Source organism: Eleutherodactylus coqui, chromosome 1 (genome assembly GCF_035609145.1).
Source record: "Eleutherodactylus coqui strain aEleCoq1 chromosome 1, aEleCoq1.hap1, whole genome shotgun sequence".
NCBI classification, from domain to species: Eukaryota; Metazoa; Chordata; class Amphibia; order Anura; family Eleutherodactylidae; genus Eleutherodactylus; species Eleutherodactylus coqui.
Genome location: NC_089837.1, coordinates 465,244,781 through 465,268,607, shown reverse-complemented (window position 1 = coordinate 465,268,607; position 23,827 = coordinate 465,244,781). Strand labels below are relative to the sequence as shown.

At 43.1% G+C, this 23,827-nt stretch overlaps 1 protein-coding gene across 7 annotated transcripts in view; it reads left to right on the top strand.

Annotated features, from left to right (window-relative positions):
- HDAC7 (histone deacetylase 7) overlaps positions 1 to 23,827 on the top strand; it is a 302,233-nt gene that overhangs the window by 180,324 nt on the left and 98,082 nt on the right. For 3 of the 7 annotated variants that reach the window (XM_066584324.1, XM_066584328.1, XM_066584321.1), the window contains one exon: positions 3,142 to 3,204. The exons of 1 other annotated variant lie outside the window; for it this stretch is intronic. Coding sequence is in view for 4 of the 6 variants with exons in the window: in XM_066584321.1 (XP_066440418.1) it covers positions 3,142 to 3,204 (63 nt within the window). In the remaining 2 variants the exon portion in view is untranslated. Of the gene's footprint in view, positions 1 to 2,709; positions 3,205 to 23,827 lie in introns of those variants that run through there. 3 more of the 7 variants (XM_066584323.1, XM_066584320.1, XM_066584327.1) reach the window with 2 other exon arrangements.

Sequence of the window (23,827 nt, the reverse complement as noted above, 5' to 3'; positions counted from 1 at the left end):
AATGATGTGATGGGTTTTTAAAGCCAAAATGCATCACAATCACAGAATTGCAGGTTTGCAACTTCAATATTGGTCTGATTCTTTCAGACTGATATCGCACTCGCGACAAAGGGGTTGTCCAGCTGCAAACTACTGATGGCCTATCCTCAGGATAAGTTATCAATAGTAGATCGGCAAAGGTCCAGCACACAGAACCCCACCGATCAGCTGTTTGCCCTGCCAGTGCGCTCCTGAGCGAAGCTGATTTCTGCAGGAAGCAGACAGCTCTGTTCTTACTGTAGTGGCCAGGTATGGTATTGCAGTCAAAGTTCCCATTGAAATGAATTGAAACTTGGCCTGCAATACCAAGCTTGGCCACTACAGGAAAAACAGAGCTGTCTGCTTCCTGCAGAAATTAGCTCAGTGCACTAGCTTGCTGGCTTTGGTGAACCGCAGTTTGGCAGGAGGTCTTGTGCGATCGATCTCCGCCAATCTACTATTGATCACTTGTCCTGAGGATAAGCCATCAATTAAGTATCCAACTGGGATGAGAAGAATGAGAACTGGAATCGAACTGGATGCTACAGACGTGGTTTTTTTTTACATATGAAGCCCCTCATGTTTATCTGCAGTGCATAGGACAATCACATCGCAGAGTAAGGTCTCATTCATACGGGCAACGCATGAACGAGGGAAAGCCGTAATCAAGACGCGGCTAAAATTAGTATTTTTTCGCGGCTGTTTATTCGTATATACGCCACAGCCTAGATGTGAAGTGGCGCGTTCTGGGAACCAGGCAGTGCAGACGTTATTTTTATGGGAAGAGGCTTTATCATCTTAGTGATAAAAAGCAAAGGTTGTGTTCTGTATGTAAGTTGTGCGCAATGCGGGAAATAATGAGGAATGCAGCTACAAAAACACACAGAGGAGATGGTCTGCAGATCTCGTTCAGCCGGAAACAGTTAACCTCTGCCATGCTGTGCTCACAACCTCTTTACCCTTTCCCCATAGACATTTAACCCCTTCCAGGCCGCACTCAGAACAAGTTGTCCAGTTCCACTGTACAGCCTGAAACAATAAACCCCATTCTAGACTGTTCTTTAACTAGTTAACCCTTCCCATGCTGCACTGGTTAAGCTGTACCTTGTATTTTATAACTAGTAAACCTCTTCCATGCTGCACTGAGAAACTTATTAACTCCTTGTACATGGTCAACCCTTCTGCACTCTATTCAGGACCGGTTAACCCCTTCCTCTGTGCCCTTGGAGAGCAGCAGCCCCTTCACACTGTACACAGAACCAATGAACTCCTTTAACATTGAACTCCTAACTGATTAACTCTTACCAGACTGCACTCCTAACTAGTTAACCCCTTGCACATGATACGCTAAAATGGTTAACCTCTTCGATGCTTCACTTTCTGCGTATTTGTGCAGTAAAGGTCCCCATAGAAGTCCATGGGAGGTATCCAAGTGCGCATGTGAACCACTGGCGAGAAAATAGCACGATTTTTGCGCGATGCGAGAGTAAGTAAAAATGCAGAATTATCAAACCAGTAATCTTCAATGGTTTCCTTCACATTTGCGATGTTTTCATTCATGCAATGTTGTGAGAAAAAAAAAAATTGCGGCATGTCCTGTCTTTGTGCGATGTGCGTTTTTTTTTTTTTTTAATTCCCATGTTTCCCAATAGAGCTTCCTTTTTATCGCATCGTGCAATTTTTTTAATACTAGAAAAGTCCTATTGACTTTTGCGCTAAAAAATTGTGGCAAAATCGCACGATAAAATCACACGATAAAATCATGAGCTTCAGCAATGCTTTTGCAAGAAAAAGTAGCGCTGACGCTCAAAAATCACGAAAAAAAGATGCTAAATCGCGGACGCCAGTGTGAAGAAGTCCTGAGGAAGGCACCCACCAGAATCGATTTAGAGGGGGTCATACGCACAGATGTACCGTCCCCGCATGTGCAAAAAGTTTAGCATTCTGCGCCGATACGTTAGCAAATCAGCCTTGTTCACTGCGCAAATACGTTGCATGGGGGTGAGTGTATTGGCGCATACGCTTGTCTGAAGCAGCCCCTAAGGCCGGTGCCCTATGGCATAGGAGCATTTACGTGTGCATTTGCGCATTGGCTGTTGCGTGTTTGCCTGCGCAGGTGCATGTTGTACTGTACTCTCTGTGCACATAAAAACACGCAACCATGTTTCTGTTCATTAAAAAAGGGTCATTCATGTAATTAGTTCAGTATGTGCTAATTCCGTGCGCAAATGATCAGGAAAAAAGTTATGCTGCGGTTTTTTTTGTTTTTTTTTTTGCGCAAACCAAATCAGCGGGTTCTATTCACTGCATATTACGCGTGCAAATTTTTGGGGGGGCTGCGCAAATCGTATGCCTTACATTGCTGCAAATCTGAATCTAAATCTATTTCACTTCCAAAGGTTGTGCCCCATGTGATGGCACCAAACGTGGGCATGACATGGGCAGCAGATGAGGCGCTGCCGTCCCCGCCGCGCGCCCCTTAACCCCCTGCATGCCGGTGGCAGGTAGGAAGGAAGCGGGGACTGCGCTTTCCTGTGCGGCAGCTGCAGCCGAGCGGGGACGGCCGGGAGCTGATTGGCCCCGCAGCAGCCAACCCCGCCGCGGCAGACAATGCCCCGGCCTCTGTGTGTGAGTGCGGCTTATGCTATTAGCTCTATTTTTGGCCGCGCTCCTCCCCCTGCCGAGCTATTTCTGTCAGTCTGAGCTCCGGGCAGTGGAGGAACATGCTGCGTGCACACCCAGAGCAGCCAGGGCAGGTGAAGCAGCGGGCAGTGCCAGGCAGCACTGGGCACCAGGCTGGAATATAGAGGATTCTGCACCGTCCTCCTCCTTCTCTGCTCCTCGGATGGCATGCAAACTTTCAGTGCCCTTAAAAGAGAAGCTTGGCATGGACTGAGGTTGCAGCTCTTGCTTGGATTGCTTTCTTCTAGCGCTTGGCACCTTTTTGCAGATGCCCTGCAGGAGCCAGGGGTGCTGTTTATGGCTCAGTCTTCTTTGCTCCAGTAGTGAGGACAGTGCCCAGGACAGGGGACCCTCTGCCATCCCTTCATACACTCGCCCCCATGCCTGGATTACATCAAATGTTAAACACCATTTACGAGGCTGATTCCGCTTCTTCCACAGATGGCATCAGAAGAGGCGAACCGGGAGTGAGGTTTGGGCTCAAGACTGGTGCCAGCGGAGCAGGTAGGGGCATTTATTTAATTGCAATTGTTATTAGTTGCAAAGAAAGTTATTATACTTTTTGATGATTTTCTATGTGCATTAAGTGCTGTGTGGATAAGGAGAACCCTGTTTTGGGTCAAATTTGCTAAAAAGTTCAGTTTTGCATGAACCCAAAGAGTTTTTTTTAGCAAGGTTCTACCCGAAACAGGATTCGGTTCGCTCCACACTCTTCCTGTATAACACTAATGTTGTAGTGCTCTTAGTCAGTGTTCTACACCAGTTGTAGGGCTGTTAATGAACTTCCGCTTTGGCTCAAACTAATTTGGACCAAAAGAAACTTTTTACAAAAGTTTTCCAAACTAGCCGAACCAAACTTTTCAAAAGTTCCCTTATTACTTCTCAGCATGCCCTCAAGATTTCCTAACCCCCATGTGCCCATAATTGGTTCTGAATCATTGCTCTCACTATTCCACCCCTAGAGCTGCAGACTGTATTCACTATGATCACCACCTATAGCTGCAGCCTATATGGTTCTGCACTCTCATTATCCCCTATAGCTACAAACTATATTGCCCTAGGCTTTGTGTTTGGTAAACTTGAACGTTGACTGGCTTTGTTTTGTAATGGGGGAGACAAGATGTCCACACCCTGTAAGACAGTTACATGTCCCATCATATATGTGCAGTATCAGGTGTGGCAATGATTCACATCTGCCCTGCCAAAAGTGCAAAAGTGAATCAGAGGCTGACACTAAGCCCTTTACACAATGGCGCAGGGACATGAGTGGCCTGTGACCCACACAGCTCGCCCCAAGGTAGCTGAAACAGGAGCAGGATGGACCCAGTGACCTTTGTAAATCTTGTTCTTCCTGTCCCACAATGGCTACTTACTGCATTGCACATGGCTTTTACTGTAACTGCGTGTAAATAGGTTCCAACGTCTTAGCTAATATCCTGGACATGACAGATCACCTTGACCTACACACGCTGCACTTCAGGGGCATTGTTGGGACCAGGGGGGGCGGATGTGTCCTCCTGCCCTCTTATGTGAATAGGATAAGAATTATTATTAGAAATGTGAAACAATTTACAAACATTTGCTACAATGTAGCAGAAATGTTCTGAATACATAGTGGCGTTATCGGATGCATTGTCCATACTTTGTAGCATTTGGAATGTTATTTGCTTCTGTTGTACAACTGGTTACAATATTACAGCCTGGGAAGTATAGAGCTGGTTATACATATTAAGACTCTTTGCACATGGTTTTTTTTTTTTTTCCTTTTTGTTTTGTTTTTTCAGTCCAGAAAAATCAGTTTGACTTTTATTGTACTTTTCTTGCGTTTTGCAATGTTTATGTGCAATTTCCATCTGTTTTGCATCTGTTTTTCACATGCTTAAAAATGCGTAAATGTACAGGCTTTGCACTTCCTGGTTCTCTTAATTTTTTTTTAAGGGTCCCCATGGTTACATATGTTTAAAACGGATCACGCTCACATCATGCAAGAGCAATCTGTCTTTTTTACATGCACCCATAAACTTGAATGGGAGATTTTTGGAACACAGCTGCACCAAAATAGGACATGCAGTAAATTTTTTTTTTTTATTTTTTTTTTTTTACTTGGGTAATTTTTTTTTTTTTTTTTTTTACTTCAGGGAACAGTCCATGTAAATAGTCATATTAAAATGAATGTGTTCTCCTCCTGTTCAATTCCGGGCTAATTTTTTTTCTGTACGAAAAATTGCGCATGTTAATATATCCGCTTTCAGATGAGCATTTTAACTCTGTTTTGTCCGTTTTTTGCAGACCATAATACGGAGCTAATGTAGCTCTATGTATCTATTCACACATTTTTCACACTTTTTTATTAAATGCAGCCTGACCTATTTTTTTCCGTTTTTTTTCTTTTGTTTTGTTTGTTTTTTTTTTAATCTTTGTAATGCTATTTTGTACTGTGCAAATACTGATCCGTATTTGCACAGTAGAAAACAGGACCAATGAAAGAAAACCACTGAGGCAAATACAGATCAAAGACTGGTGACCTACAGTTGTAAAGCTAGAAGTGGATTGAAAAGAGTGAGCACTATAAAGGAAGGACTTCTGCTTCTCCTTCCTGCTGGATCCACTTCTGGCTTTGGTTCAAAAAACTGCATCAAAAACTGCAAGTGTGTTTTCCAAAAAAATGCTGTGTATGAAGCCTCCCATACGGATCTGTATTATGAACATGTTACAATACGCTCATCTGAAATTTGCCTAAGGATGGGCAAACAAATGTGATCACTGCCAGAAGGAAGCTGTCCCAGTCCTACCTCATTTGCATACTATTTCTATGGGGGATGGATATGCAAGCAGCTGTTGGATATCTATTGAGCTGTTCTTCACCAGGGAGGGCTACAAGTGATTGACCAAAATAACCAAGTTAATCATTTCCTTGTTTCTGTAGACAGATTAGTAAGCGATCATCAGATGATCTGTAGGATCTTATAGTATTACCCTCATTAATTCTTTCTGGATCCTCTTAAAGAGGGGTCCAAGCTGTTTTTTGGACTTTTTTTTTCTTCTTCTCTGTAAAAACATGTGCCCCATGCCGTTGCATAACAAACCATCTCGTACTCTTCTCCTGTCTCCCTACATCTCTCATGATGCTGCTGGGTCTTTTGAATTGGTTGATTGTTTACAGGCAGCAGCAGCCTTTGTATAGGAAGTCACAGGCTGCTGCAGCCAATGGCAGGGCTTAGCAATTGAGCGCAGAGCTCTCTTATTGGCTGCAGCAGCTGGCAATATTCTGTAAAATGCTGCTGCTGCCTGTAAATATGATATTGTGGGGGAGACTGTATTTCCACCGGCAAGTGCGATATCTGTCCAAGAAAAATACAATTTTCACTGTGCGTATGATGTGAATTTGAAGAAAATTGCATTGCTGAACATGTGATTTTTTTTTTTATCCTTATGCGTGTGAAAATTGCATGTTTTTTAAGTAGGAAAATTAAAAAATCATGCTTGCATGAAACTTGTATAAATACACCCTTAGAGAACATGCACATGGATATTTAAAAAAGTTGGACCCAAGATTCTCGGACACAACTTTAATCGGACAGCACATGGACATCCTGTGCAGGATACTACACATTGACATGTACTTTTTTTTTTGTTCAAGACTTGAGTAGGACATGCTGCACTTTGTTTTAGTATTCAACCAAGTCTTAAAAAAAGCCATGTGAATACGCCCATTTAAATGCGTGTTATTTCCGTCCAATTCTTGAACCAATTTTTTATTTTTTTATTTCTTTGTTTGAAAATTGAACAAAAAAATTGTGTGCATGTACCTTCAGGAAGAGGTTTACCTGTCCTTCTGTTTCCTGAGATAAGCAGCTGCCACACACCTCTGCTCCACTCATCTACTGTCATGTCAATAACTGTTGTATCTCCTCATCATAGGCTATTACTTGTGGCCGAGCATGATTACCTTCCAAGTATGGGGTCTTTGCGGTGGGTCTGTAGACAACTAAAGGCAGTGGGGACATCGGTTTCCAAGTGGGAGACTGTCCCAACAAGGGTTGGCTTGACGTGCTTTCCTCTTGATACATTTTTCCCTTTCGCCCTCATTCGTGCCTCTTCGAAATTCACAGCACTCTTGGTAATGGCTGACCCCCAAATTGAACACTTGAGAGCCAGGGCTTCCAGGGTCTACAAAAAGCATACTAGTGGCATCGTATTAACCCAATTGTACGCTGATGAAAGTAATTGCGGCCCCTCCGCTTTTTACTAAGCTTTATGATTAGTATCAGTTGCGCCAGATTTTCTAATAATGTCACAATTTTTACTATTTTTGCTAATGCCCTGATTCTCAGTAGGATGCTACTGAACATCAGTGTATAGTATATTTCATTAGCAACTTGCTATGTATTAGTTATTTGGCAGAACATATTGCTTGGCCTCAGCAACCAACCTGCTGTTAAAGAACAGTACAATAAAGTCCCAATCAAACCCCAGTAGATAATTGATAATTAATACTTATAATTGTTCTTCTCGCATCTTATTTTTGGAGACGGCCCGGGTTTAATGTTATCACTTAAAAGAAAGCGAGTTTAGCCTGCTGCTATGTGCTTGGATTCTCAGAACGGCTCCCATGTGAGAAGAAGCAGATGTCTGCGGCAGGCATTTCTGAGCCCTGTGCTTCTTGAGAATTCGGATCTTTTTACATGACGTTACTAATGTAAGCAGAATGTTTGGCGTCACGGAGATCAGGAAAAGAGTCGGGATCAGTTTTGCATAGTGATATAAAGTTTGCATACATAAAATAAGTAGAATTCCACAAAAATGACGGCGGGAGCGTAATGTGAAAAATGCTACATGATTGAAGGGAGCAGATGCTGGGAATGCAATGGAAAAATGTAAACATGTAAGTGGTACATGGAAGTTTACTCTGACGAGAAGCCACAAGGAAGCAAAACGGGCAGACTGGTTGGGCCTGTTAGTCATCACAAGCAGCAGTTTAAGTGAGAAAAGCTGTTTTATAAATGGGGGCACGGCGAGGATTACTAGGTCACTTATTACTTTGCTGGGGTAAGAAGAATAAGACATTGCTGCTTTTCTTTCTGCTTCCAGTCAAAGAGATATTTAACCTACAGGTAGATCCTGCGGCTACTATGTGGACCAAGGAGATAGGGGCGCCAACTTGGACTGGCATCATCAACCCAGCCTTGGGGTAGTATGAGCCTGTCTTGGGCTTCTTCACCAAAAGCGACTGAAAGTTGGCAAACTTCAAAGGGGGATCTAGCCCCTTGAGAGCTTAGAAGGGGTTACAAGCGGAAGAGCTACTGTCTGTGTATAGGGCATGAGCAATCATCAAGCAGATGGGTAGCATGGAAGCTATGTGGTTTCATGCTGTAAATTAATTCACACACTTGGTTTCATACACATTCTATTCATTCCTATGTCTCTTGGGAGAGATCCCCAAAAGAACCCCCCCCCCCCCACTAATAAAACAAGCATGAATAAGTTAGAAGTCCTTTAGTTGTTCTTTTCTGATAAGCGTCCTTTTACACGGAGCGAGAAATTCTTAGAATGAGCGAGTGATGACAGAGTAGTCTGCTTTATAATGCAGATAATCGTTTAAACCGTTTTCATCATTCGCGCTCTCGCTTATTCGTTGGGCTTTCAGGGGGCTCTGCAGGGAATGGCTGAACGATCACTTTTTACGTGTAACAATTCACGAACGACTGATGGCTTTTATGTCGGCATAAAATGAAAGTTAGACGAATGAATTATTGTTTGTCGCGCAGTCGCCGCCATGTTTACACTAAACGTTTCTTGTTCAAATTCACATTTTTTTTTTTGAACGCTAATGGTGTGGTGTAAAAGGGTCCTAAGTGGTTAAAAATGATTTTCTGCATTTTGTGAGGCCGGATGACCACGGGCGAGTTCGATATCTGTCCGAGAAGCTGACGAGTGTTGCGCTTGTAATGTGTTCTGCATCTGCAATTTTCACGTGCATGAAAATCATGTTTCAATAGGAAAAATAAAAAATTGCATCACACTCGCGTGAAAATGCAATGCGTTTAAAAAAAACAAAAAAAAAATGATTTGCTTCCATAGAAAATAAAGGACAATATTAGCCCAAAAAATAGGACCGGCTGCCATTTTTCATGTAAATGCACCCATTGAAAATAATGGGTTATTACAAGATGGGAGTTCTGTGTGTCTAATAAACAGAGACACATGCGTAACTACATTCGCCACCACAGAGCATATTTGCGCATGAACTAGGTTTGAACTAAATAGGCTGATAGGAGGGTGCCAATTAGAGATGAGCGAGCATACTCACTAAGGCAAACTACTCAAGCGAGTAGTGCCTTATTCGAGTACCTGCCCGCTCGTCTCTAAAGATTCGGCTGCCGCCGCGGGTGAGTGGTGAGTTGCGGGAGTGAGCAGGGAGGAGCAGGGGGGAGAGAGTGAGAGAGAGATCTCCCCTCCGTTCCTCCCCGCTCTCCCCCGCCGGCAGCCGAATCTTTAGAGACGAGCGGGCAGGTACTCGAATAAGACACTACTCGCTCGAGTAGTTTGCCTTAGTGAGTACGCTCGCTCATCTCTAGTGCCAATGCATATCACTGTAATTTTTGCGCATATTACTCCCTTTCCATGGGATAGAATGGCTCCCTTCCCTTCCTTTTAAGCTACCATAGACTTCTATGGCAGCTTACTGCACAACAGAGAAAGATGGGGCAAGGCCTACCTTTTTCTCCTGCACAGGATTTGTGGGAGAGAAACGCGCTCACAAGAACGAATCCATTGAAATCAATGGCTTCACTTCATCATGTTTTCCGGGTGTGAATTTCCTGCTCGCAAAAACCTCCACAAACGTATTTGTCTGTTAAGCCCTTAGTAATATATTTTTGGGAAAGCTGGGTGACAACTGACTCTGCATACCTGAAGTCCTATCTTGTTCTTGTCTCCCTGTAGTTTAGAAATGGTCATTTAGAATTTTTTTTAATTCTTAACAATTTCGCGGAAGTTATGTGCGTACAGTTTAAAGTTTTTTTGGGGGGGACTTAAAGGGAAGCTGCCACCAAAATACTGGTACCTCAGCTGCTACCACGTTGTTAAACAGCATCCAAATACTTTTACAATCATGTTTGTGCCTTAAATTTAAATAACATCTAATCAAACTCGTCCTATATATTTAACGCCCCCGATAAGGTAATGCGCCGCCTCGAGTTAAATATTGAGGAGCTGTGCTTAGAAATGCTCATCAATATCAGATCAGTTTGAGGTTGCTGCCGATGAGACTGCGGCTCCTTCCCCAGCCTGTGACGTCACTTTCCATGGTCAGATGGCCCTTGTGCGCTTCAGTCCCACTCAAGTGAAGAAGTAGAAAATGAATGATGCTGTGGCATGTATGCAATGAATAGAATGCAACCCTCGTTAGAGCGACATGACCTCTTCAAATAGCTGATTGGTGGGTGTCCACGGAGTCTCACACCCCACCCACCCAACCGATCCGATGTTGAGTCCACAATATCCAAAGGTCTCTTTACACTCCAGGATTCTCTGCCAGAAACAAGGTCCAACGTCTTTGCAAGTTGATCAGCACTTCTTCTCCTGCATGTACACGGAGCAATCATTAGCACAATACTTCGGGCATATGCGGTTCTGTTGTTTATACTGGGTGATGCGCTACAGACGACAAATGATTATTGGTGCCGCATAAAACCCCTTTAAGGCCACGTTCACACTTGTGTATTCTGATCAGCATTTTGCTTTAGTATTTGTAAGCCAAAACCAGGAGCCGGTCCAAAATATGGAAGGGGTACCAATCTTCCCAATATTCTTTCTCTTTATAGTTTACACTTGTGGTTCTGACTTACAAATACTGATGCAAAATGCTGACCAAAATACATAAATGTGAAAGTGGCCTTAAAGGGGCTACTAGGATCATTTAAACTTTTTACCGGGACCCTCTGCATCGGGTCAGTCACTTCTGGCATCATGTGGTACTGCGGGTGGCCCTTGTCGGTGATGTCATAGATGAGGGATTTGCCATCGGCTCATTAGCCGGAAGTGGCTGATCCAATGCCACGTCATTTTAATCCTCAGCCCCTTTAGGTGAAGACTGAAAAGAAGTAGGGACCTATAGAATCCGGGTCTACGGGTCTCTCCTCCAGTGAGGGTGTTTTATTTTTAGTTAACTATGTGTATCCTTAAGATTTTCACTGTTTCTTCTACAATGGAGGGGAGAACAATTGCTGTTGATATATACAGTTTCTAGGCACTTCCTCCTGAGGGACAATTATTTTTATTCACCAACTTCCTGTCTTGAGAGATTTATTTTGGCACGTACCTGCAGTTTCTAAAGTTGTGTAGCTCCAGCTGCGAACATGTGATGTTCTTGTAATACTGTATCACCCATATTTACAAAGCCCTGATTTACATCAGATACATTGTATCACCTTACTACTAGCAGCGAGAAGCCCCTTGGAACGTTCTGGCTGCAGGGATATTCATGGTTACATCATATGCTAACCCTTCACTAGTTGTGAGCTGGAAAATCAACATATACATATTGGACAGTTGTCCAAACCCTGCAGAGGGACCGGACAGCTGTCATATATGTATGGGGGCCTTCCCCTGACATATGATGTTGGGGGATAGACGGATTGCACATGCTGAATTTCAACATCCAACCCTTTTGTTTCCCCTCAGACATGCTGCCGCTAGAGCTGTATGACTGCAACTTTCTCCCCTGTCCCAATGAGAAAAGGAGAAAGAGCTGTTGACCAAGCAAGTGTCCGGCTAATACCGGTAGCTATTAAAGGTGTATGGGCACTTTACCACCTATGGGTCCTTTTTGGTGCCCAAATGTAACCCCAAAGAGTGAATGGCGATGGAGCTCGCCGAAGATCTCTTCCGACCGCTCGCCCCCATTCATAGTTAACAGGCAGTCCTTCATAAATAAACAACTGTCTGTTTAAACGGGCTGATTTTTATGCCTGCATGAACTGAACAATAAACAACAAACCATCGTGCGCCGTTCAGTCGTTGGCCGTGTTTACACTGAACAATTATCAATTTAGTTTTTCACGATTCAGCAATTAGCTGAACAATAGTCGTTCCATGTTAAAGGACCCTAAACTGCATATTTATTCGCTGTGCAGCTATGCTACTATAATCTCTTGTAACAAGTCTACTTTTTGTTGTTGATTTAGGAATTCTCCGTTGTTCCCTACTGATTGGGTCTCAATTAAAGGGAATGTATCATCAGAAAATGACCTAGTATATAAACCATAGAAATTGTGTTAAATACATTTTTTTTATTTTTTTTTTATTTTTGATCACAATCTATAGAAAAAAACTTTGCAGTGGTCATCCCACTAACATCACAGGCGGGATTACATTGAGAGGTAACGCCTATATGTTCATAACTAGAGATGAGCGAGTATCAAAATGCTCGGGTGCTCGTTATTTGAGCCGAGCTTTTCGTAATATTCGAGAGCTCTATTCGAGTAACGAACCCCATTGAAGTCATTGGGGGATTTGAGCATTTTTGTATTGGACCTGCCGGGTACAGAGATTTTTTTTTTTTTCTCTCCCTCTCACAGCAAGCCACATACTGCTGTGGACGTGCGCACGCTGGCACGTCACAGCGGGGAGGGGTCGAACTCGGCATGGTAGTCACTCGAGTAACGAGCATCATCGAATATGCTAATACTCGAACGAGCATCAAGCTCGACAGAGTACGTTCGCTCAACTCTATTCATAACACAAGATCCACCATTAACAATAGGTATAAGCTGTGACTATCTACTCCCCCCCCCCCCCCCCTCCCTGCAAAAGGACCTCTACACAGGTCACAGAACATGTCTAGAACATCTTCCATACAAGTTAATGGGCCCCCTCCTGTCCATTGTGTGAATGGCCCATGAAGCTGCTGTAAAGCATCTGTAAATGCTATTAAATGCAGCGCAGGAAAGATGCCCCCCCCCCCCCTAGTCACGTACAGACAACAGAATAAAAAATTCTGTACTCAAAAAAAAAATAAATACAAACAGATTAGAAAATGTGATATGTTTTCTATCTGGTTTTAATTGGTCATATAGTCCCTTAAATGTGTGCAGCGTGGTATTTCAACATCACTGCTCTATTGTATATGCAGATTCTCTATAGAGGTAGCTCTAAGGAGAGTTCTGCTGGTTTATTTTACTTATCTCCTCAGGGGTGGATATACTGGAGAACCCCTTTGTGTATAGGTGTGGTGTATTCTTGCTTTATTAATTGCCTACAGCATTTGATTAAGATCCAAAGTATCTGATCATTGCTTATCACAGCAAGATCACTGTCGTGTATTAGATACTAGTACGGTAGCTTTAATTATGTGGTGTATTTTTGAATAATTTATGGGAGAAATCTATTGAATATAATCTTATGCGAACATGGCAATGGCCTATGAACATATCCATTGTCGCTTTCAGAGGACAAACTGCGCAAAGGAAAGCCCAGGACTCCACTATGATTAGCTGATATCAATGTGTTTATAGTGAAATCACAGGATGGGACATGGAGTCCACCGGGGTGTTTTTTGTTTTTTTTAAACATGGCGACCTCCTCTTCCCTTGCTGAAATCGGGCTTTTTCCGTGCCTCTGTGCAGTTGGAGCACATGCATGCTCACTGTTCGTTATGAGCGTGCGCATGCACTGACTGCAGAGAAGACTCCAAAGCAAGAACCTAATGCTATTTTCCAGGGCTGACGGCAAAGGAACATGGAGGCCAGTAAGTGACCCGTTCCCTTTGAAGCTTGTTTTGCAAAGGATTGCATGGCATCAACTGAAATCGGCGGCTATCCACTGGACGTTGGCAGAAATGATCCGCCTTCTACATGATTCTTGGCTCTAGCCAATTAATAGCAGAACCACTAAACCAGATGGGTGTACTAAAAAAAAATGTTGTCTCTGCTCTGTGCCTAGGACTTGTTTAATTTGCATGGGTTGAATGTATAGACACAGTCATGACATTTTCAACTTTTTCTAATTTCTTTTTTTCTTTTTCCGTGCAAGTTGTTGTTCATGTTTTTTTGTTCTAAATATTCATTCTTTATAATTTAATAAAACCATTTTAAGTCCTGGATTTCCAACAGAGAAGTTATCGAATGCAAAATAATAATAGATCGCTTGTTTTCAGCTAGTCATCGAATTAAATCAATTTTTTTGTTTAGAGCATCAAGCCAAAATCATAGACCGCTGTGCGCCACCTTGCATGCTGCCAAATTGATTTTCATATTTAAACATACAGAAGATACCATGTTTTCCCCGAAAAGAAAACCCTGGCTTATATTATTAATTTTTGCCCCAAAAGAGGTACTAGGTCTTCTTTTCAGGGGAGGTTCTATTTTTGGGGCATGTCTGTGTCATCCCACTGGCCTCCAGAGCTGTGGTGCGCTTGGTTGTAGTCCTTAGCCGCCGACAGAAGATCACTTCCTGGTTCCAGGATTCATAAATCCCACCTCCAGGCAGCGATGGTTCCGATTGGTTCTCGAGTACTGTCAAACAATCAATGTAGTGCTTGATGAAATAATGCGATGGCTGTGATTGGTTCATCAAGCGCTGCATTGAATGGCTGAGCAGTGCTCTAAGAACCAATCAACAGCCATCTCATTGTAGAGGCTGGATTTTTGAATTGGCTGAGCGACATTCATCTCAGTGGAGTCTCTGCATCTCCGGTGGCGGCTTCTATCCACTACGCAGCAGACCTCTCTATCGTTGCCGGAAATGCAGAGACTAACGCTGCTCAGCCAGTTTGAAAGTTTGTCTTATTTTAAGCCCCACCAAAAATCCCAAAAAGTCAGGGTAGGGCATATTTTTGGGGTAGGTCTTATTTTCGGGGAAGCGTGCTACTACCTTTTTTCTTTTTTTCTTTTCCTCCCTTTGACTGTAGATTAGCTGTAGGTACATAGATCCACCAGACGTACATTTGGAACATCCTTGCCTCGTACTTGATCTCCAACCTGTTCTTCTTTTGTAATCTTTGTATTGGTATAAAAGGGCCGATTGCTGATAGCAGCTTTTATACAGCTGTAAAGCTGCGTCTGTTCTACTTGGAAACCTGCTCAAATGTCTAAATACAGTCTCTAGCGAAGAACAAAAGATTGCCTTCAAAAAAGCAAACACAAAGGGCCTGTTGGGGCAAGTGCTTCGGTTTATAGGATGTCATTTACATGAAATAATTTGGAAACTGGAGGAGATATAAATAGTTCCCCGATTGTGTCCTCAGACTGTTTTACTGCATTTAGGAAATCGTGTACCAAAAGCAATTATTTTCTATTTTGGCAGGGATATCTATATGTATTCATCAAGTCAACGCTGGACCAACGCCAAGTGGCAGGAATCTATACATTAGAAAAGTTACTATTAACTACGTTTTAGGTGTCATCTAAAGAAAAATTGTTATAGAGTGACTCAAAGACTTATATATCCATTCTAATATGAGGTATCCGTGGGTTATCTAGGCATGGGTGCTTCTGTGGATTTCCAGACACATGGGAAGGACATGCTGTAGTATTATACTTGGTGGGGGTCTGTCCTCGGGGCTTTTCAGGTTGAAGTAACAGCATAACATATCCTAATGACCCCTGTGAAGGGCTTGTCTCATAATGACTACCCTGTTGTTCCATTAGGCTACCTCCACAAGGGTGAGAAAAGCGGGCGAGATTTGTGCGTTGCGAGACAGACGTCAGGAACGCTGACGGCATAGCCCGTATATCCTATAACCTGCACTTCCTGCCACCAGCTATAGCTGAGACCTCCAAGGGTCTGCATCTAATATACCATGGCTTAGGACATGCTAATAAGACACAATTCATCATACATGATGGGTGTCCAAATATTTTTGGTAGGATAGTGCATTAAGGGACCATGTGGTGTCCGTGGAATGCACAGACAGACCGAACGTATGGCCGTCTGAATGGGTCCTAGTAGAGTCTGAGTTGGCCTATGAGTTCATGTGAACTGGCCGATACCATTAGCAGTGTTTCCCACACTACTTTTCCTTTGTTTCTGTTGTAGTAGTCGTAGAATTGTATAGAAGATGACAGGAATTGGATTTCATGAGTAAATGAAGAAGCGGCACTAATATTCACCCAAGGCTAATGTCCTATCTGCTGGCCTTGTTGTCTGTATTAGAAGCTTCTATGTTAGTAATTGGTCCCATATAAAGGGTGAAGTATTCACATTTTTTAAAGTTACAGCACCACTTTACAATTAAGATTCGCTTTTGCTTGGGCTATGACAAGGCCGCACAACCTTTACCCCCCACTTGAATCCCTATGTGAGGAAGGCTTAGAAAAATGGGTAAAGTATCAACTTACCGAGCATCAGGAATGCTTTAAACCCACTAAACTCTACAAAACAAACAAGGGATCTTTCAGTCAGTCTTCAGAAATAATGAATTGGCTAATCTTATTTACCCAGCCATATATATATATAATGACTAAATACTATGGCTGATATTTCCCTTCTTCACCATCCCGTCAATGGGAGGAAATGTTGGCAGTGAGCACACAGAGCAGAAATCTTTAATCATGGGGTGGATTACCTATCGATAGAATGACTTTGCCGGAAGGGTAGTTGAGTTCAGTTCCGAGAGGTGTGTGTGCACTTCCTGTAAAGTGTCAGGGTGTTTGTAGACAATACTACAGGCATTTACTGATAACCTATGATATTGAAGACTCTTGTATAAAAAGACAAAGTGTTATAGAGGTGATGCCTTTATTGGCTAACCAGAGAATTATATCTGCAAGCTTTCGAGGTTAGAAAACAGAAAACAGTGGTGTTTTAACTGTATTTTTTGATATGCAGTGTGAACGTAGCGTAATAACCCCAAATTGTCACTGACCATAAGAAGCAGTGATGGTGTACTTGCCTAATTAGGTAAAGAAATAATTATGTGGGACGGACCTGTATTACTATACTGATAAATGCTTACTTGTTATAGAGTATCCTTCACATGATGCAGCTGTAAGGACATTCTGGAAGTTGCAGTTCTGTTTTCTTTAAACATTGGCATACTTAGAGGGGTACTGGAAGTAAGAACTTTAGCAACTACATTGCCTGGTTTGGCGAACTCTGTCTCACGTTGCACATGGCATGCTGATTCTGGGTTCCGGCTTCTGTGGCTTGCGCAAACCTTATGCTTGTCTCCAAAATTCTGATTGGTGTATTTGAATGCTGTCAGAATTGATTGTGGCAATTAAAGGGTTAATGGCTACAGTCACCCTAAGCTCTGATTGCAGCTGTCGCCGGCAAGTGTCCACTGTCAAACAGCCGTCACCAGCCTTGTACCGGTATATAGCAAGATCGGCTCCCAATCTTGCTCCATTCAAACCCCAATGTTGGAGGGCATACATCTACACCCAAAAGCGTCATGGGTAGAGATGAGCGAGCACACTCGCTAAGGACAATTACTCATTCGAGCATTGTCCTTAGCGAGTACCTGCCCACTCGGAAGAAAAGGTTCGGCTGCCGGCGCGGGTAAAAGGTGAGTTGCAGCAGTGAGCAGGGAGGAGTGGGGGGGGGGGGGATAGAGATCTCCCCGCCCCCTGCCGCCACCCGAATCTTTTCTTCCGAGCGGGCAGGTACTCGCTAAGGGCAATGCTCGATCGAGTATGCCCGCTCATCTCTAGTCATGGGTTAATATTTTTTTGGAAAGGAAGTTTTTTTATGTTTTGGTTTTTTTTTGTAATTGGTTTTCTTTAAAACTTTCTGATTGTTTGATTTCTGTACTTGTATTGTTTACCAAGGCACTACAGACGGGAGGTATAAAAACTTAGTAAATTCTGTTAGTGTAAACTGACAGCTCCTTCCCTAGTCTGCTCCCCTGTTGTGAACCTGCCTGCTTTCTTTGTTTCATGAGCACTATTCTTTAATAAAGCAGTCCTAATATATACTTGTGGTACGTCCATTTTCCTCAAAATAACTCTGCTGTAACCTGAGCTAGAAAGTTGAATGGAGAGCCTAGAAACCAAATATGAGGATTTCTAAATGCATGAGAAGGAAAACTCAATGCAGAAAAAAAAACAAAACGGATAAGTGCATCGGATAAGGTACTTGGCAAAGAACATGTTGTTGTTTTTTTTTTATTCACAAAGCTTTCCCTAGTTTTTAAAATAAATAGTGTAGTATATTTAAAGCCATTGCCATGAGCCAGTCACCAGTCAGTATTTGTATATGTATAAGGATGAAATGCATTAGGGTGTATGGAGCGTGGGGGTTACTGTTGGATGAAGGAGTCAAGTTCTGATTGGAAACCTAAAGAAGGGATACGCAGAGAAGAGTAAAGGCCCTTTTAGACACAACAATTTTCGCTCCAAAATCGCTCAAAGCCGTCTTTTGAGCGATAATCTTTATGTTTAACTGCACTGACATCGTGGGTATGAAGAACAGAGCGGTCAAGCTGCATTCTGCATACTCCGCTCAGAGTGCTCAGCTGTATAACAGCCGGGCACTGCGAGCGGCGAACAGCTGGATGCAGATGACAAGCGGGGACAACCCGCTTGTCTTCTGCATCCTCTGCTCAGAGCGCAAGGTGATTGCTCAACGTTTGAGCGATCAGCTAGTGCTGTAAACTAAGCGCAATGATTATCGCTCGTTGTTTTTAAACCAGCGTTTCGATTAGGGAACGTGATAAAGAGATGTGTTTTTAGCTGGATATTGATGATTGATTGTCTGAGGGCAGCACATTCCAGAAAACTGGTGCAGCTCAGGAAAAGTCTTGGAGATGGGAGTAGGAGATTTGGATTATGGAGTAAGGCCCTTTTAGGCTGCCTGTCCACAGGCGTTGCAGTATCCCGCAGGGGAGATCCGCCGCCCGGGAGCAGGAGCCGGCAGATGGATCTTCGCTGTCAGCCTATATGACAAATAGGTTGACCATGGAGAATCACAGTAAATTCGTAGCATGCCGCGAATTGCCACCCGCGAGCGGAGAATTGCAACGATTCTCCGCTCATGGATAGGGGGAAGCGCTCTCCATAGCAACGCTATGTAGAGCTGTCACTGTGTTCCCCGCAGCCGGATTATCGCCGCGGCTAACGCAATTCAAACCCGCCCGTAGACAGGCAGCCCTACACTGCAGGAGTATCATGCAAGCCGCTCGTTAGATCAAGCGTTTGTACAATTATTGTGCAGTGAAGATGCATGCAGTGAAGGAACATTCGCTGATTGGATCTTTCATGCAGACCATAAAACCATTGTTGGTCTGCCGCTGCCTTCGTAAATGGGCAGTTCATTTAGGATTGATTGCTTGTTTAACGTGAATGGAGGCTTGCATGATCCCCGGCCCGCTCGTTCTCCATTCACTGAGCAATGATCGCTCTTGTGTAAAATCATAGGGGCGACCATCACTGGGGCGGCTGTCCCATATATAGGGGGCTTTAGTCTATGACTAGATAGATGGTCCATGGAGAGTCCTTATAGTCATTGGCTAGCTACAGCACAAATCCCAACCAATCTGTGTTTACCAAGTAAAACGCTCTCATGTACACATTATGGAGTGTAAAGGAAGGACGTCTTCTATAATTGGTGACGAGGCGCTCTGATTTAAGTTTGCAGCCGCTTTTATAGGAGGCGAGAGGTGTGAGGCTGTCCATATAAATCATCATTGTTCTTGAGAAAGTTGAAGATCTCATTTCCATAATTTATTCCACTGATGCTGCAGAACTTTTCCTGACAGGCGCGGTGTAACTATAGACACTTTCACAACCTTGACTACCGACGGGTACAAGAATCGGCTTGTGGGAGTTATTTAAATCCCAATAAGCCCTGTTTAAAAATAAGGCGCAGAGTTCCAGGTTGTCCAACGATAATTTGATTATACTTATAAATATACAAATAAAGAGTAAACAGGTGATAATTGAGGGCGGATCCATCTACAAGTAGACTAATATTTCACAATCGCCACTGCAGCTGCTAAGATAATATATGAAGCCTGTAGGGCATTGTTACCCAATGTTTCCCATGCTAACCAGGCCCTTGTAACACTAGGTGCCACCCTGGTACAGGTAGGAGATGTGGTTTCTAAATGGACTCCTGTGCATTCAGAAGCGTCATTAACCAATTAACCCTTCATTATTTAGAATAGTGCATACAGTCTAATTCTGAATCTAAAGTCCAGGAAGCTTATTGAATTGTGTATAGGGTATTCGATGGGGGAACTGGGAGTCTGTTTGGCACTGTAACTACATTTTTGCTCAGGAGGGGTAACTTCTGTCCTTAGGGAGAGCACCAAGAAGGTGAGTGTGGAGACTTATAAGGCCAACCATGCTCCTCTGGGTAATATGCAAATAAGGAAGATGGAACGATACCTCTGCAGCTTATTGGAAGGCAGCATTTCTTGAAAATCAATGCTTGACCCTTTATACAGGTCTGTAGAGCAATGACCTACAGAGCAATGATTGGGAATTGATAATAAGCCAGAATCCATACACAGACAGCTGTTTCGGGTTTAAAATTGTGGCTGGCACTGGGAGATACTGTGTTTGGCACTAGGAGGCACATTGTGGCTGGCACTGTGTATGGGAGATGACTGTGACTAACACTCTATGGGAGAGAAAAATTTCCTAATAATGTAGAGAATAGCTGGCACAACGCTACCACTGATTTGGTTCACTGCGGTTGGGACTGCATAGGGGAAAGTTTCAGTCAGCGGATGCCCTGAAGCTTCTGCTTCTTTTTTGTAAAGAGCTTCTGCAGCAACTGAGGTGTACTCTAAGTAATCACTTGATAACCTATCTACTATAAATTTATTAGCACTCTTAGAAATCATCTGATGTCAACTATGCTAACTATAATACAACTGTTCTCTTCGCTCAAATATGGATTTTAGCCTGAGGGGAAAAAGAGATAATTGCGCTGTAACTGCCTGAAATGCTTAAAATCCAACACTCAAAGACTATTCCTCTCCATGAACATAAAGACCGGCAGCCCAACAGATATGACCCACAATCTCTTGGGAAGATCTCAACATGAGCATGAGGCGGGCTCCAAAACAAAATAGCAATTCTAACCAAGTGAGCGCCTCTCTGAAACCCTCATGAGAGCAGGAACTCAATGTGAGGGAATCGTCACCTAATTTTAACCCTATAAGCTAAGCTTATTGGTTTAAGAATAGGTGACCCGCTGAGTCTGGGGATGGTGTTCTAGTTGCCTCCTACCCCCCCACCCCTCCAGTGCTGGAAGCCACCTCTTAATACATTGAGTGGCGCTGCTATGCAGTCTACCCGTTCTAATCATGGGTTGAGATGGGGTATTGTTTCACTTTGTGGAAGGCACCTAGTAGGTGTGATGAGACTTATAAGGCTATGCATGCTCCTCTGGGAAACTTAGCAAGCAAAAGAGATAGTACAGAAGAAGGTAATTACAGAAGAAGGTAGTAGAGGGTAGTATTCTTAAAAGTCAATATCTGACCTTTTTCACCAGTTTTGTAGCGTGATTGGGAATGTAAGCCAGAGTCTTCTCCAGAAGGAAACGCTACCCATATACAGACAGACTTGGGGTCTTCCTCATCAGTGTGCAGCAAGTTGCTGGCTTGGCTGGTTTAGAGGCCTATGATGTGGGCCGGGAGGGGTATAATTTCTCCTTGTGGAGACCACCAAGTAGGTGTGAAGTAACATAAAAGACCATACAATGTTCCTTGGAGAAATTTGGTGTAACTCTGCCCGATATCATACTCGGGAACATGTGTTTTCCCCCACAGATGCAAGGTGGTTTTGAGTTTTCAACGGTTTGCCAGCTCCATTGAAAACAATAAGCGATGCGTTCCCGAAGGAAGATGGGACGATGGGAAGGGAAGATGGGACCTGCTCCTGTATATGACCTCATTCAAAAGAATAGGGTTCATATTCATGCGTCTCTCAACGGATAAATCTTGCGCAATTTTCTCAGACCTGTGAAAGTGGCCTAACAGTCTATTTTAATAGCCTTGTATGAGATTTATGCAATTGTTTGTTTGATCCCTGGAGAACAACTTTAATTATAACGTCTTTGAGGGACCTTTTCACGTGGAACGGAATTGTCCCAAGGACACAGTGCAGGTGCGGATTTTCTCAATTAGTCCGGTTTGTAACCGCGGGATGCGTTTTACATAACATCTTGCGGAATTTCTTGCATTTTATTCTGCAGACTTTAATTGTAGAATTACATCTCCTGTGTGCTAGAAATCTGCAACAACCATTCCGCAAGACGTCCTTAATTCCACAAAAGAAAACTTTTCCACTGCGAAATTTAATTTTGCGGTTGAACAGATTTTAACAGTCCCATAGGAATAACATTGCGATGCAGAAATGCCTGCGCCGACTAATTCCGTCCTGTGTGAAAGGTCCCTAAGGGCTCAATTCCTTAGTCCGGGCTCCCATATGTCCAGTCATCTGTTGTTTTTCCCCTCTGGGTTGTAGTGAAACGCTGGAGGGAACCTGATGCCGTAACTGATCCCATAGTTTTCTACATTGTATGTAGGGTTTTCCAGTCCAGCTAGCTATATCTGGCAATGGACACAGGACCGATACACACAGTGCGCCAAAATATCATCAGTTGTGTTCGACTCTGACATAAAGCAACTGCAGGGATATGACTGATTTATGGGGACCCAGCTGCATCACATAGTAAGCGCTTTGCATCACTTTGTAAAACCAGGATTTTTTTTATGATTAAATTGGGATGCTGCAAAGTAAAAGAAGCTTCAAGATTTTTTAAAGTTATTTCCTTCATTGCTTGAAGGTTCTTTACTCAGGAACAGAGCAGCTTTCTGAGCAGGCGGCAAACCGTGAGGAGCTCAGCTGCTACTGGATGGTGTCAATGTGGATGTTTTCCACAGGGGCCTTCTAACGTGCTAATTAATTTATTATTAAGGCTTTTTTCAGCTTGCTTGTTGACAAGGTGCCTTAATTAGATTAGCGGATATGCAGCTATGGCAGATAACTTAAATGGAGCATTTATTGTTACAATGTTGCCATTCCATAACCGAATTCATTGACTGTGTCCCATAGCATAGGATCGTGAAGGCAGTCGAAAGCTCCGCTAATAGAGTAATTGGAGTGAATCATGGAAAAAAGGATGTGAATGTACCTTTCATCTGCTGGGCATTTAAAGGTTCAGCAAAAAGATGCTTGCTTCCTGATGGTGAGGGATGGCTTTAGAAAGCGTCCTTGCTGCATGATAGGTATGTGCCCTAATTGTCTGAGAGACGAGAGACCCTGAGACATCTGCAGATTGAGAGGTTTATTTACTGTCTATCTCCAAGACAAGTAATACAAGTAAACCCTTTAGCTTTCTGGAGAGAAGAAAATGTACTATAAAGTTATGAGAATGTGGAGGTGAGTTCCAATCTGGCTTGGCTTGACCCAATTATAAATCGCAACATCATATTTTATTTTTTTTTTTTCCCAGCAGTTTTTTTTATTTTTCTTGATTTTTAATTATGTGGATGATTTCTGTATGGTTCCTGTCCTAAGATTAGGGGACAAAATTTGCGTCCTTCATTACGAGTGAGAAGCAATGGTTTTAGCAATCAGTAAGCGCTAAAGTGATGAACCTGACTCCAATCATTTACCATGTTGGCCTCTACATAATGGTAGCTTCCCAGTTCCATTATTCCGCCATGTTTTACTTCCATTTGGTGACTTTATACTCCGTAAATTACCAACAACTTGATCCTTTGTTCCTCAATGGGAGATAAGCCACAGCCACAATGGTCAGACAGCTGCTTACGGTACTTTTACACAGGACAACTGTTGGGCGCAGAAGCGATAGTTGTTCAGTGAATGGAGGCGAGGCACTGCAGATCTCTTCTGGACGTTGACTTCCATTAAGGCTGGATCCACACGGCAATTGATTTGCAGTGTAATGTCTGCAGCAGGCGGTGGAAAGCAAACCTCCAAACCATTGGTTGCGGTTTTTGAAGTAGGTTTTATCGCTTATTTGTGCCCCCTCTTTGAGAAGAGGTGAATTCCGCATTGGAAACCTCAATACAATGGACATGCCGCAGAATTGAATTCCGTACTGCATGTCAATTTGCGCACAGGTTTTTTATTGCGGATCATTTCCGCAGCTAGTGGACAAGATCTTCAACATCTCATCCACTTTGCTGCTACTGTACTGCTAATGT